Source organism: Capricornis sumatraensis, chromosome 2 (genome assembly GCF_032405125.1).
Source record: "Capricornis sumatraensis isolate serow.1 chromosome 2, serow.2, whole genome shotgun sequence".
Lineage (NCBI taxonomy): Eukaryota > Metazoa > Chordata > Mammalia > Artiodactyla > Bovidae > Capricornis > Capricornis sumatraensis.
The window spans coordinates 99,812,612-99,827,709 of record NC_091070.1 but is presented as its reverse complement, the minus strand read 5'-3'; the positions used below and the strand labels follow the sequence as shown (position 1 = coordinate 99,827,709).

The window sequence follows — 15,098 nt, the reverse complement described above, 5'->3', positions numbered from 1 at the left end:
AGTAGAACTTTTCCACCTCAGCGGTTCTCAGCCCTGTCCAGTGTACAACTCATCTGTCTCCACCAGCTCCATTGCACAGCAAAATTATGAATTACAACCTAATTGTCTGAAGTTACAGCTGCCCAAAGACCACTGCTCCATACCATCAGTGGAACACAGACTTGTTCCTTTATGGCTAATAGCAATGCTTCTCCTCCTGCTCTGGATTCCAGTGCCACCTCTCCTCCCTGCCTGTCACTCATCTGTGCCCCACGTTCTCAGCTGACTCCATCAGAGGGCTTGGGCGTCTCTCTGAGCCCCTGCAGTCATCCTGGGGGAGCGCAGGCCCAGCAGCTGGCCCTGCTTGCAGCCACCCTCACCTCCCTCTCAGTGAACTGAGCCCTTTCTGGAAGCCCACTGCTGTGACGCCTCAACAGCTCCAGCCCGACTCTCCGTCCTCATCAGCATCTGGCTGCTACAATCTCTTATGCCCCTGAGCAAGCTATCTTTATATTTACTTCCTTTCATTTGTTTGTTTTCATCTGGCCTGCAGGGCCCAGAGATAAGCTAATTACATCCCTCTGTTAAAGCAGACACATTGACCGTGAAAAGGCCTGCTTTTATTTATTGCTTTTCTCTCCCACTCTTTCTCTCATTTTACGTATGTCCTTATACACAGTGTTTGTTGTGGTTTTCATTTACATCCATTGTGTTGTGCTGCAGACTTCTTTCTCTGTTTTCCTCGAGCACTCTGACTTTAAGGTCTGCCTGTGGTGCCACGTATGTGTGAGGTCTGACAGCCTCCTGAAGTTCTGTAGTGTCCCCACCACATTTTCCATGCCCAACGTCCAGACCTCCCACTGCCGCAAACAGTGCCCCGGGGCATAGGCCATGCCTGCGTCCTCTTTGGTCCTGTGTGGAAATTTCTCTGGAATGCATGGCCAAGAGAGAGGCTGCAGAGTCCTCACAGGCGCCTCATGGCACGTGCGTGTGCATGAAAGTGAAAGTGTGCCCACTCTTTCTGACGCCATGGGCTGTAGCCCGCCAGGCTCCTCTGTCCATGGGGTTCTCCAGGCAAGAACACTGGAGTGGGTTGCCATTTCCTCCTCCAGGGGATCTTCCTGACCCAGGAATCAAACCCCCGTCTCTTGTGTGTCCTGCTTTGGCAGGCGCATCCTTTACCGCTGCACCACCGGGGAAGCCCTTATATCCCTGACAGTTTTTGTGCTTATCATTTTTCCCTTTATCCCATTCTTTTTTGCAATTTAGTTTTCTTGTTCCTGAAAAGCTTGTGTCCTTGGGAAGTTCTTTCAGCAAAGGTCTATAGGTGCTTAATTCTTAATCTTTGAGACTGTCTTTCTTTTTGCCCACACTCTTGACGATAGGTGTATAGTTTCCTGTTGTTGCTGAGACAAATTACCAGTCAGTGACCTAAGGTGACATGGATTTATTATCTCCCGGTTCTGGAGGTCAAATGTCTGAAATGTGTCTCCCTCACTAAAATCAGTGAGGCATCAGGGCTGTGTTCCTTCTTGGTTCAGTTTCCTTGCCTTTCTCTATGATTCCTGCAAATTCCCTTCTGCCATGTAAGGTAATTTATTCACAGATTTCCAGGATTTGGGTGTGGACATCTTTGGGGGCCATTACTCAGGCTGCTATAGTAGTCTAGCTACATCTTGGGTTTTCAGGTGACAGTTTTATTTGGCAATATTCAAGATTGTATTGAGGCTGACACTCTGTCAGACACTGTTCCACGTGTTGAATACAATAGTGAGTGAAACAGACCAACATCCCCGCCCTCAGAGCTTAAGGTGTCTCTCCCACCAGGCAGCTTCAAGATTCTCTCTTTACCCTTTCCCTTCCACCTACATTTGCAGTACAGTGTTTCTAGATAGGCAGTTTTTTCATCCTCTTCTTCCGGTTAGCACCAGCTGCATAACAAACCACCCCAAATATGCAGCCCCGAAAGAATCGTTTATGACTGTCTGCATGTTTCTGGGGATGACTGGCCTCCATTGGACAGTTCTCTCTTGGGCTCAGATGTGCTTGCAGCCAGAGGGTGGCCGTGGCCAGTCATCTTGAAGTCATGCCTCCTTTGTCTGGTGGGTAAGGCTGACCATTGTCTGGACCTCAGCAGGGCTTGTTGGTCAGAACACCCACAAGCATCCTCTCTATGTGCCCTGGGCTTCCTCACGGCAGCATGTTTGGCTAGTAAGGGCCAGCACCCCGACAGAGAGGGAGGCAGAATTGTATTGCCTTTTCTAACCTACCCTTGGAAGTTATATGGCATCACTGACACAACTTTCCATTGATCAGATGCAGTCTCAGGCCAGGCGTGTGCAAGGGGAGGGGAACTGGAGTTCACCTTTTTAAAATGTGTTTGTTTTTGGTTGCACTGGGTCTTTGTTGCTGCACTTGGGCTTTGTCTGGCTGTGGCAAGTGGGAGCTGCTCTTTGTTCCAGAGTGCAGGCTCTCGTTTGTGGGCTCAGTAGTTGTGGCCCGCGGGCTTAGCTGCTCCCGCATGTGGAATCTTCCCAGACCAGGGATCAAACCCATGTCCCCTCCACTGGCAGGCAGATTCGTATCTACTGTACCACAAGGGAAATCCTGGAGTCCACTTTTTGATGGAGGGCCTATCAAAGCATTTGCAGACATATCTAAAAACTTCCACAACTATCTATCACCTGCCATGATACTTAAGTCTCAGGACTATATCTGGAAAACGTACTTATTTTCTTTTCGAATATTGTTTCTCCGTCATTTCTTGTGTTCCTGCCCTCTGGAACTCTTTTAGAAGTGGGTTGGAGCCTCTCAGTGACACTTGTATCTTTGTGTCTATTTAGCTGCCCATGGTATGTTCTGAATTCTTTGTGCTGTGTCCTTGTTCACTACTTCTCTTTCCAATTTTATTGAAAAACACTCTTTTCCACTCTTGCCAGTCTAGAGCTTAAGCTGATTTCACTTCATTGACTACATTTTCCATGGGCTTTTCTTTTTCATCTGCCTATTCTTGCTTGATATCTGCCTATTTTTATTTCACAATTTCTTATTCTGTACAAAACTTACTCCTCATCTCTTTCCGGGCCCTACACGTGCTTATTGCGCTGCGGTTTACAGGTCGCTTTATTCTGATCTCGTCTCTGTTGGGTCCGTCTCCTGGTTTGGCCTGTCCCGCCTCATCCTCCTCTCCCTGCCGCCGTTCTTGCATGTCAGTCAGCTCCACGGTCCTGGGCACCGTCATGGGGGGCTTAAGTCTCTTCCAGCTCCCTGATGATATTGGGGAGTTTACCAGTTAGATTTCTGGGAAAGAGGGTGGTCTGGCAAAATCCAGACCAGTTCTCACTGTCAAGATTTGTTGTTGTTTAGTCACTAAGTTGTGCCCAGCTCTTTTGCGACCCAACGGACTGTCGCCCACCCAGCTCTTCCGTCCATGGGATTCTCCAGACAAGGATACTGGAGTGGGTTGCCATTTCCTTCTCCAGGGGATCTTCCCGACCCAGGGATGGAAACTTGTCTCCTCCGTTGTTGATGGGACCTTCACCACCGAGCCACCGGGGAGCGGTTCCCAGGTTTGAGGGGCGGTGCGCACACTGTGGAGGCAGAATAAGCCTGGACCCCACACTCTTGGGTCCCGAGGCTGAGGTGCTGGTTTCTCTGGTTTGACTCCCGCACAGCCTGGACTGCCTTCCAGCCTCCTGGGCGGTGCCCTCGGTCTGCTCTTCACAGAGGGACCTGGCAGGGAGCCTCCCAACTAGATGCAGGAGCGTCTGCTCCAGCAGCCTGACCTGCCGCGGCCCTGGGTCCTCTCCCTGGGTCCTGGCACATTCCCTGCACGCCCTGCTCGCCCCTCCCCAGCTGCCCGAAGCGCCAGCTCCCTCCTCCCTCTCTAACCTTGTGTTGCACTTCATTTCTGGCACCTGGAGAGTTTACTGTCTTTCTTTGAACCCTGGCAGTGAATTTCTTTCTCGCTGTTCCTTTTTATGCAGCATTTCTATACATTCTTATTAGGAAGACTGCCTGTTTACTTTAGCCACAGCTGTCATACACTGGAAATTTTCATTTGTTCTGTGTACAGTCACACCCCCCTGGCCCTGTTTGCAGCCCTGCTTCTCACTCTTGTCCTTTTAGTACCTGCCAAGGCCGCATCTAACCAGCCTTCTTCTGAGTACCCCTTGTGTGCAGCAGCTCCCCTTGTGTAGTTGATGGAACTGGGCTTTTTCCCTTCTGTGTCTCTCATCAGTTCTCCTCCTTCCACTCTGCCTTTAAGGAATGCGCCCAAGTCTTCTTTCTGCTAATGCCCCAAGCACATTCTTTTCACCGTTACAATTTTTTTTCCTTGCTGACATGTTCATGCAGTCTCCAGAGTTTGAAGAAAACAATGCATTGACTCAGTCTCCTGTCTAAAATCAAAGAGCTCAGCTGAGTTGGCAGTGTGCTGGGTAAGCTTTTCTCCTTCTCGCCTTCTCTTTCTCGCTCTTCGGGTTATAGGTCACCTTCCTCTCCCTTTTCTGACAGCTGCTATCCCCTCCCTCTCTCCTATCAGAGCACCTTCACTCTAAGACAGACAAAAGCCATCAGATGGAAGCCACCTCTTTTTTCATCCTCAATTCTCCAGTTCGCAAACACACCTTTCTTAGTACCTGTCCTCACCTCTTCTTTCTCTCCTGGAAGTGAAGCTCCCCCTTCTTCCTATCCACAGCTGAGCTTTCAATCCAACCAGCTGTATGGACTCTCTCCTTCCACCCCCACACTTACACCTTATCCACACACAGAGGCCCAGTTCTGATCCCTTTCTCTCAGATTACATTTCTACCATTGACTGAAATCCCTGGTTTCCTCAAATGTCCAAAGTTGGCATCTTTGTTTTTCTCTGAAAACTCAGCTTCTTCTTATGTTTTCTCCATTTTGCTAAGTACCGTGATACACGGAGTCATTCCAGCCACAAGTTTGTCTTTCTGCTTTCTTAAATTGTTCTGGAACTGTATTGACCAATACAGTAACTACTCGCCACACACAACTATTTAAGTTGGAGTTTAATTACAATAGAATACAATTAAAAATAAAGTTCCTTGGGAACACTAGGCACATTTCATGTGGCTTACGGCTACCATAGCGGACAGTGAGGCTAGAGAACGTACCCGTTACTACAGGAAAGGAAGTTCTATTGGATGGCGCTCTGGGGAGTGGTAGCCATTTTTGCTCCCACTTCACTGACAGTGTTTGAGCTCTCAGCATTTCCCACATGCAGCTTTGACTCACTTCCTTTCTCTTCCTTATTCCAGTCCATTCTCTTCTCTCATCAGATGATCTTATGAAGCCCTTTTCGCTCTTCGGGAAGTCGTTGAGTGTTAAGAAAAGCGGAGGGCTAGCATTTTATTGTTATTTCCTTCCTTGAGCCTGTCAGATCTGTTTTCCTCTTTATTTGCTTGTTAAACAGCTCCTCAGCCTTCAAGATTGAAGGCCAGCGTTTCCCACTCTGGGAGGCAGAGTAATGCTTCTTTCACGGGCTGACACTTCTTGTCAGTGTCCCTTCTCGGAGCCCACGTAACGAGAAGTCTGGCTAGACTCTGAGCCCCTGAGACACAAGACTGTCCCCTTCACACTCCATCAGGATTCCAGGGAACGTGACAGACACACACCTCTTCCGGGCCTCTAGAAGCAACCTGGCTACATACTCACTTTAGAAAAAGTGAGGAAATGGCCACTGAAGTCACGTTCCATTGTCTGATGTTGAAGAACTCCAGTGGGAAAGGCTATGAGGGTATCGGCACATGCATCAGTTCCTAGCTTAGATGTGCTTTGATTTCTGGCTATCCTCAACTGTAAAGCATGTATTTCGTTGAAATATATTTTCTTTAATGAAATATCTTCAGTGAAAGATGAGTATATTAGCTAATGACCTCAAACTTGATGACATAAAACAACAATGCATTCTCTCACCATTCTGGAGTCTGCAAAATCATGGTGTTGGCGAGGCTGCACTTCCTCCAGGGGCTCTGGAGGAGAATCCTGTCTCACCTCTTCTGGCTTCTAGTAGCTAGCCCTGGTGTCCTCTGATTTGTGGCCACTCTCTGCCTCCGTCTGTACACGGCCTTCTCTGTGTTTCTGTGTCTCAAATCTCCCTCTCTTTTTTCTTATAAGTGGATTTAGGGCCTGCCCCAATTCCAGGAGGGTCTCATCTTGAGATCCTTGATGTAATTACATCTACAGAGACCATATTTCAAAATAAGATCCCATTCATAGACTGGGGGTTTAGAACTTAAGACGTGTCTTTTGGATAAGGTACACAATTCAACTCACTGCAGTGAGTAAGAACAAAAGCAAGGATGCTAACAGCTGTCTCTCTCCCCTCTCCCAAGCCCTACCTAAGCTTACAGTCAGCAGATTGGTTTTAACCTTCATTTCTGTGCATGTATTCAACTAAATGAAGATCCCACTTCCCAAGCAAGAGAGGAGAAAGGGCTTTTTAACTCAACTAGCTGTTTCTCATTCCATGAAGGCTCACTCCACTCCCTTCAGCTGGCTATTTTTCACTGCCTAACAATTATCATTAAGTAATCAAGCGTAGACCAAAATAAACATGTTTATCATCCTTTAGTTTTCAAAGACATTCTCTTAGCCCAAAGCTTTTAATATGAAAATGAGTATTTAGACTCAGAATTCATTTGAGGTGTGCATGCCCATGCACAAACACACCATGGAAAATGACTAGAAGCTATCGTCTCTGTAGAGTGAGAAAGAACATAGCTACTTTTTTTTGTCTTCATTTTCCACTGTCATTTAAATTTTCCACAATGGACATGTTGACTTTAGTGACTAGAAGAACAAACATTTTTTTTATAACATGAGTAGTTTTAATGATGTTTTTATAAAATGCCCAGGGCCATGTTTTACTTTTTAGGAAGAGAGATGAGTGGACCAGTTGGGATTCCTGGAACCCCAGACTACCGATTGTTTGGGGAGGGATTCAGACACTCCTGAAGTGACTTAGCAGCAGCAGCAGCAGGACTACCCTGATAGTTCAGTTGGTAAAAAATCCGCCTGCAATGCAGGAGACCCTGGTTCAATTCCTGGGTCAGGAAGATCCCCTGGAGAAGGGATGGGCTACCCACTCTAGAATTCTTGGGCTTCCCTCGTGGCTCAGCTGGTAAAGAATCTGCCTGCAATGCAGGAGATCTGGGTTCGACCCCTGGGTTGGGAAGATCCCCTGGAGAAGGGAAAGGCTGCCCACTCCAGTATTCTAGCCTGGAGAATTTCATGGACTGTATAGTCCATGGGGTCACAAAGAGCTGGACACAGCTAACCAACTTTCACTTCACTTCAGACACTCTTTAGATTCGGCAGTGGTGGTAACACTGTTGCTTTTTCAGGACCTCATCAGGCTTTCACAGCAGTAGAACCTGAAACCCTCGGTCTCCACCACGGTGGTTTTCCCGGTGCCAGGAAGCTGGCCTGATAGAGAAACGCGTCCTGCCCTCAGCCGCGGGCACAGAGAGGCACAGTTGATCAGGACCATCCCACAATGAGCCCTGTAATCTCTCAGCAGCAGTCCCACTTGATTTGACAGCATGTGTTTTTCTGGTGTTTAGATGGCTTTGAGGGCAGCCCTGTGTGTGGTTCTTTATGGGGACGATGCACATTTCTGTTAGCCCGCAGTTACTGGACGCCACTGCAGAGCCAGCTACTGGGCACTTTTCAGCTGTTTCACCACTGAATGCAATTTGCTCCGAGGGACTTTTCCTATCTTGGCTTCTCGTATGCTAATGAATTATTGAAATTTCAATTACTTTTGGTTCCCAATTCAGCAGGGTGGAGACATCCAAGATATTAAAGATGAAAAGCTCTCCAGCTGCTTTTAGACAACAGTTTGCCTGGAAGGCCTCGGGGCTGGCAGCCGGGCGGCTCTGCTCCGTGGGGTCTGAGATGTCTAGTGCTGTGAGGCCTTGGCCGCCCGCAGGTCACTGCCGTCAGCCAGGTGCACCAGCGTTGCCTGGGCGCTTGTTGGACATGCAGACTCCTAGGTGGGGTCTCCACCTGCTGATCAGAATCTCTGCAGACGGGGCCCTGGGCTCCGTGTCTTAACAAACCCTTTGGGACATTCTGGTGCACTGATAGGTTGGGAAAACCCGGGTTTAGATGTCCTGGTGCTGATTTTTCCCATTAGGGTCTGGTACCCATGTGTAAGGGCCCTTGGGTGCTGCGGTCAGTGTGCCCTTTAAGACTGACATTGTATACAGTGATCAAATTGTGATCAGGGTCATCGGAAAGACCAATTTCTAATAATCATCTTCACTTGCTTGGAACATTTCTCCCTTTGGATATCAGTGAGCCATAACCATAGAGAAGCAGAGTTGGGACATTTAAATTCTGTGCAGGTAGATGTGTGTTCTAAATGTAATTGAGGGGGCCCTGGGTCTCTCCACACTGAAGGGCTAATTAGGTATTCCTTCCTACTGTCCCTGGGATAATCCCATCTCGAAGTCCCTTGGGAAGAAGCCATGGGTACCAACTCCCTCTCATCACCATAGCCTCTCCTCCTTCCCAGAGCAGGTCTCTCTCCTACCCCGTGCATATTGAATAATTTTCAGTTCTTCAGACAGTGTTTCTTCCAAGCCAGTCTTCCCACTGCAGCCCCTCAGCCAGCGCCTCACTCATCTCATCCATTACAGCCCTGTCCACCTGGGAGGCTGTGCTCAAAGACAGTTCCGCAGTGACTTCAGGTGGAGCCACGTTCTTCCTCTTTCCTGCTCCCTACACACCCACCCTGGATTGATATTTATAGCATGAGCATGTGCTCGTGTTGAAATGATCTCTGTCCTCTGAACTCCACGCGAGTACAGATTTCACCCTGGGTTCCATTTCTAGTGCCATCTGTATCAGGCACAGGAGACTGAGTGAGCGAACATCCCTTAAAGATGGCCCTTCTCCTTGTGCTGGAATCTTCCAGCACCGTAGAAAACATGTCCCCCTCCAGCTTGTGAAGTCCAGATGCTGGCCAGCCCCTGGCAGATCCAGTTAAGAACATCAGTGCCCTTTATGTGGACTCAGCTGACTTGGGTTTTCAGGGAAGCTGGTTTCGTCGTGTAAATGAAAGCTTTACCCTCCCCCGCACTGGCCCTTCTGCTCTTTGGGCGGGGTGAGGGGAGCCTACCGCTGTGTCTGAAGGTGTTGTCATTTCAGGTTCGAGAGCTTCAAACTCGCCTGCAGAGCGTGCAGGCCACGGGCCCCTCCAGCCCTGGCCGCCTCACTTCCGCCAACCGCCCCGTTAACCCCAGCACCGGAGAACTGAGCACAAGCAGCAGCAGCAATGACATCCCCATCGCCAAGGTGCGCTCTGGGGACACCGCCTGTTATCAGGCAGCCCTAGCCTTTGTGGAGCAGGGCCGCTGTGCCTACATGCAATTAGCTCAGCGGGCCCTGAGGGGCTTCCCAGGGTCCTGCGTAGGCCTCCCGAGCTGGAGCTGCAGGAAGAGATAACCCACTAACAGTTTTAAGTCTCTCGGCTGCAACCTGGATGCCAGCTCTCTTTAATCAGCGGGCCAGAGCCTGTCCCAGCTGAGAGGTCGTTGTGGAGAGTGAGATGTTTTGTCACAGGGTGGGTAGAGAGTTGCTCTCGAGGATCATGGTTCAGCCCAGGGGGGGAACCCTGAGTAATGAACCGGTGATCTGCCCACTCCCAGAACCGACAGCCCTGCCAACAGAAAAATAGATGACAATGATGGGCAGGCCTCAGCAGCTGTGAGAAGTAGCCCCTCCATTCTCAGCCACAGCCCCCGACCCCCTTCCTATGCTGAGTCCACCCCAGAGAGACTGTTCCCATGATTACATGTCCTCTTCCTGGTAGCCCCGCCAGTCTCTGCAACAAGGTTGGTTGTCAGCCATCACGTTTATGAAGTCTCCCCAGTGCTCCTCAGCCAGAAGTGATTTTTGTCCCAAGGGCTATTTGGCCATGTCTGGACACCTTTTTGATGGTCACACCTGGAGTACTGTGGCTAGAAGGCAAGGATGCTGGTGAACATCTCATAGTGCACAGAACAGTCCCCCACAGCAAAGAATGTCCAACTCAAAATGTCAGTTGTACTAACGCTGAAAAACCATGAGTTAGTAAGCAGGTGGCAGAAAAATCAGACACGTGAGTCATTTTTAAGAACTGATGGTTTAGTTGCCAAGGTTCAAGAGTAGCCCTGTATAAACACAGTGTCAGTAGTTTATATGGGGAGTGGCGTGTGTTGTTTTTCGATCACTTGTTTTGTTTTGTTTGTTAAGATTGCCGAGAGGGTGAAGCTCTCGAAGACCAGGTCTGAATCTTCGTCGTCTGATCGGCCAGTCCTAGGCTCAGAGATCAGCAGCATCGGGGTGAGTGTTTATGGGAAGCAAAGGGACACGCCACATAGTAGAACCACACAGTGGCTCGTCCAGGACAGAAGCACTGCCCAGGGCCCCTCCAATAAACCAGGTGATTATAATAAGGAATCATACCTGATTTCCTTCCAGAGGGTCAGATTAAAATGCTTAGTGTTTCGCCAGTAGTGAATTACCCCTTCAGCTTTAAAGGAAGCTTTTTGTTTCTCTACTTGAAACCATTCAGAAAGAAATGATTGAGGTCTTGTTACTGGCAATACAGACGAAAGTCTTGAAATACTTGCTTTATATCCCTGCTTCCCCAGAGACCGAGTGAGTTAGGAAGCTCTAAGAGAACTTGATTATTCGCACGTCCCTTTTGAAAGGGAAGGTGCTCTCCACTGAGCAGGATCGTTGCCTTTGAAGTACAGCCGATGCTGGGACAGACCGGAACCTTCCAGCTCAGTTCTGGAGTTTTCCTTTGTAGAGTGCCGAATACCCTGGGGCTGTGAACTGATGTATGGTGAAAAGAGAATAATTTCAGTTCCCTGGGGATGTCTTTGAGGATTTGGGGGTGAGGCTGGAAAATCCAGTTATTTGATCCTCGTTAAGAGTTGACTCATTAGAAAAGACTCTGATGCTGGGAGGAATTGGGGGCAGGAGGAAAAGGGGAACACAGAGGATGAGATGGCTGGATGGCATCACTGACTCGATAGATGTGAGTCTGAGTGAACTCCGGGAGTTGGTGATGGACAGGGAGGCCTGGCGTGCTGCAATTCATGGGGTCGCAAAGAGTTGGACACAACTGAGTGACTGAACTGAACTGAATGTTGCTCAGTCACCCAGTTGTGTCTGACTGTTGCAACCCCATGGACTTCAGCATGCCAGGCCTCCCTGTCCCTCACCATCTCCCAAAGTTTGCCCCAGTTCATGTCCATTGCATCAGTGATGCCATCCAGCCATCTCATCTTCTGATGCCCTCTTCTCCGCCTGCCCTCAATCTTTCCCAGTATCAGGGACTTTTCCAATGAGTCGACTCTTCGCCTCAGATGACCAAAACATTAGAGCTCCAGCATCAGTCCTTCCAACAACTGTTCAGGGTTGATTTCCCTTAAGATTGACTGGTTTGACCCTTAGGGATGGGGAAAAACAGAAACAGCACTTTTAAGGCCCTATTTTAGAATTTTGCACTGGGCAGAAATTGCAGGCACCCAGCTTCCATGCCACAGCTGAATTATGAAAGTGAAGGAATGGGATGTTCACCTTCGCTACAACAGCCAAGAGACAAGGGTTGAGGGTGGCAGGGGGTTTAGGAAGGAGAAAGGGTGTCCAGACTCTATTTAATATACAGAATTTTAGGTCCCAAGGCTCAGGATCTTTCCTGCCTGCTGCTGAAGATACAGCTTAGCGGATGCAGTTGCATTTTGACCCTGTTTGTGTACTGAATTCACAGTAGTTAACTTTTTATACTAGGATTATATTATACAAATTGAAAAATATCTGGGTAGCTATCTCCTGGTGCTCAATTCTCAAGGAACATCAGCTTTAAGCTGTTTAAAACTTAACAGTTTAAATTGGGAAGCAAGGGCCTGGGGCCCAGCATCCCAGAAGTGGCTTTGTCCAGAGGGGAATTAATGCTCACCTGTTCAGGTGTCCAGCAGCGTGGCAGAGCACCTGGCCCACTCTCTTCAGGACTGCTCCAACATTCAGGAAATCTTCCAGACTCTCTACTCCCATGGATCTGCCATCTCGGAAAGCAAGATTAGAGAGTTTGAGGTGGAAACGGAGCGGCTGAACAGGTAAGGAGGAATCCTGTATATTCGGTGGTGGTGTTGAGGGGAAACTCCAGTCCCATCCCAAAGATCCGTTGAGGCTGGCTTATGCCTTAGGGCTTAATGTGATGCTGTTGAGCTGGCAGGTGGGAGTTTCCACCACCCTGCTCATCACAGGAGGGCCGGCTCTGTGGGCCTGTGTGACCTGTCATCAAATGCACAGGGCCTTGTGCTTAGAGGGATCCACACTTGCTTTACTGCTCTGCTGTCACTGTTTTAAGTGCTAGTTGCACTGTTTTAAATTCTTTAAATAATTTATGAACCAGGGGCTATGTCTTCTTTCTTTTCTAACACGCTGCTATATTTGTTTCTCTGCCGATTTCTGGCTGCGCTGGGTCTTCGTACTGCCCTCGGGCTTTCTCTAGTTGCAACCGCTAGTTTCGGTGCACAGGCCTCTCATTACGGCGGCTTCTCGGGGCTTCAGTGGCCACAGTGTACGAGCTCAGGAGTTGTGACATACAGACTCCACCGCCCTGCAGCATGTGGAATCTTCCGAGACCGAGGATCGACCCCATGTCCCCTGCACTGGCAGGCGGGCTCTTACCCAGTGTGCCACCAGGAAATCCCCCCTCCTTCTTTCCCTTGTGCACTGGCCCTAACAAACTAAGGAGCAGTCCATATGCAATGACAAGTAGGTCAGGATGGCAAGACGGCTCCCTAGCGTGCAAGCCGGTTCTACTGAGAACCAGAGAGACCAGCTCTGGGATGTGGAGTCGGCAGAAGGGGTCTGATTAAGACATTCCTGAGGTGGGCCGGGCATGCTGGTCTAACCCTCCCTGCTCCAGTCAAGGGTTGCCTCATTGTATTTATGCTTTTCACAAATGTGTACATCCTCCCATCCCTACATCCTATCCTACTTAGTTCAGATTTTCTAAGTAAGTCTAACTGTCCTGCTTAGAATAATTGAACTGTGTGCCCAGTTTTATGGGTTCTTCCCAGATCTTATGATGAGGTGGTTTGAGTTTGTCCTCCTGCCTCTCGTGCAAAGACTGGTTTGTATGTCATCCCAGCAACGAAAGAGGGTTGTTAAAAAAAGCAGAAGAGAAGGAGCAGGGCCAAGCTGTGGTGACTGCTGTGACTCAGACCTGGCCCCACAGTGGCTGAATGGCGGCCGAGCATGTGGCGGCTGCCCTCACCCAGCCGTCTTCGGGGGGTGCCTACTAAGAACTGGAGAGGCTTGTGAGCCAGCCCGTAAGAAACATGGATGCCGTTCCCCACCCACCATTGCGTCATGCCATTCCCCTTGTGTATGGCAAACCTGAATAAATCGAATTATCCTGTTAGTCCTCCCTGATTTGAAAGCTGTTTAATACAGTACTTGAGAACCAAGGAAATGTGGCAATCTAGGTCATTTTAAATCTTGAAATTAAATGGTTTCCTTATTAAATCCAAAATACTTAAGAGTGACAATCCTGATGATTACCTTGTAGCAGTAAACAAGCAGCGCTCTCAGTATCCCAGGCAGGGGAGTGCTTAAAAATTGAATCAGATATGCCCTTTGCAATTGAGTGAAGTCAGGTGCCTTCAGGGGCCCTCTGTGTAGGAGGATCTCCTCTCAGCAGATTCTGGGATTTAACAAGCCTGCTTTGTGGTTGAATTGAGGGAGGTCCTTTCTCTTCAGTTATATGCACCTAAAAGAGACCAAAGAAGGGGGAACTATTTGGTGCCTGTATCACACTGTCATGGAGTTTAATAGCTTTCCAAAGACTCACAGACAACCCTAAATCCTCAACTTGGAAGGGCAGAATAGTCCCATTTTGCAAATTAGAAAGCAAATGTTTTGACACTGAATGACTTGCCTCAAGTCCAGAGCTATTAAATAGCCCAGGTGGTCAACCCCTGTCCACCTCTTCTGCATTGCTTTCTGTATTATCACAGCTACTGCTAGAACACAGGAGTGCTTGTAAATTATCTACCAGTATGTTCTTTTATTTAACTACCTATCTCAAAGTTGGAGTCCTGTTACACTCTGAAAGAATGACAGCCTTTAACTTGTGTTTGTGTGTGTGTGGCAGAGGCATGGGATGGGTCATGCCTACTCAAAAGTATTGTTGTTTTTTGGACTCCTCAGGTGGCACTAGTGGTAAAGAACTTGGCTGCCAGTGCAGGAGACTTAAAATACGCAGGTTCGATCCCTGGGTCAGAAAGGTACCCTTGAGGAAGAAATGGCAACCCACTCCAGTATTCTTGCCTGGGAAATCCCATGGACAGAGAAGCCTGGGGGGCTACAGTCCGCAGAGTTGCACAGAGTCGGACACGACTGAAGCAGCTTAGCACACAGCATGCAGATATTAAGCACCTACTATGTGCTGGGCTATTTGGATGCCAAAGAAAGTAAAACAGACAAGATTTCATGGAGTTATATCCTGTTAAGGAAGTTAAGCAAAAACAGACCAATAAGAACATGAGAAAGCTCCAAGTAAATATGATACTGGGACAAAATAAAAGGTAGCCTTGATTTTAGGTACAAAGACAGGGAAGGCATCTCTGAAGTGGGGAAATAGCAATTGAGATTTTTCAGGCGGGAAAGGAACAGCCATGTGACAAACCAGGAAGAGTCTTAAGGGCCAACTTGTCAACTTCAAGCCTGGGAAGTGGCTGGTGTGAAGTCTGAATTGCCCTAATCCCAGTGGAACTGAAACAGAATGAGTGAAAGCAGGCACCCCATGAGACAAGCTGGTGAAGTAGTCAGGGCTGGGTGGGCTATGGAGTTTGAGGTCATAGACAAAGTGCCATTGGCAGTTGTTAAGGCGTTTTATGTATGGGGAAGAACAGACTTGATTTAAATTTTAAAAGTTCACTTAAATGTGCAGAATGGAAAGGGGTGGGCAGGGGTGGAAACTGAGCCTGTTCTGCAGTGAACGAGCACAGCCAAGTAGAGGCAATTTGAAGGGGTCATTGTATGTGTGGTGATACAAATCCACAGATGTATAAAAAAAGGGGCGG

General features: G+C 48.5%; 1 protein-coding gene across 1 annotated transcript in view; it reads left to right on the top strand.

The window, feature by feature from the left end:
- Positions 1-15,098, top strand: part of MCC (MCC regulator of WNT signaling pathway) — a 305,622-nt gene that overhangs the window by 242,274 nt on the left and 48,250 nt on the right. Inside the window, exons 7-9 of the mRNA XM_068964248.1 lie at positions 9,160-9,306; positions 10,246-10,335; positions 11,971-12,119. Of these exons, the coding sequence (XP_068820349.1) occupies positions 9,160-9,306; positions 10,246-10,335; positions 11,971-12,119 (386 nt within the window). The remainder of the gene's footprint in view (positions 1-9,159; positions 9,307-10,245; positions 10,336-11,970; positions 12,120-15,098) is intronic.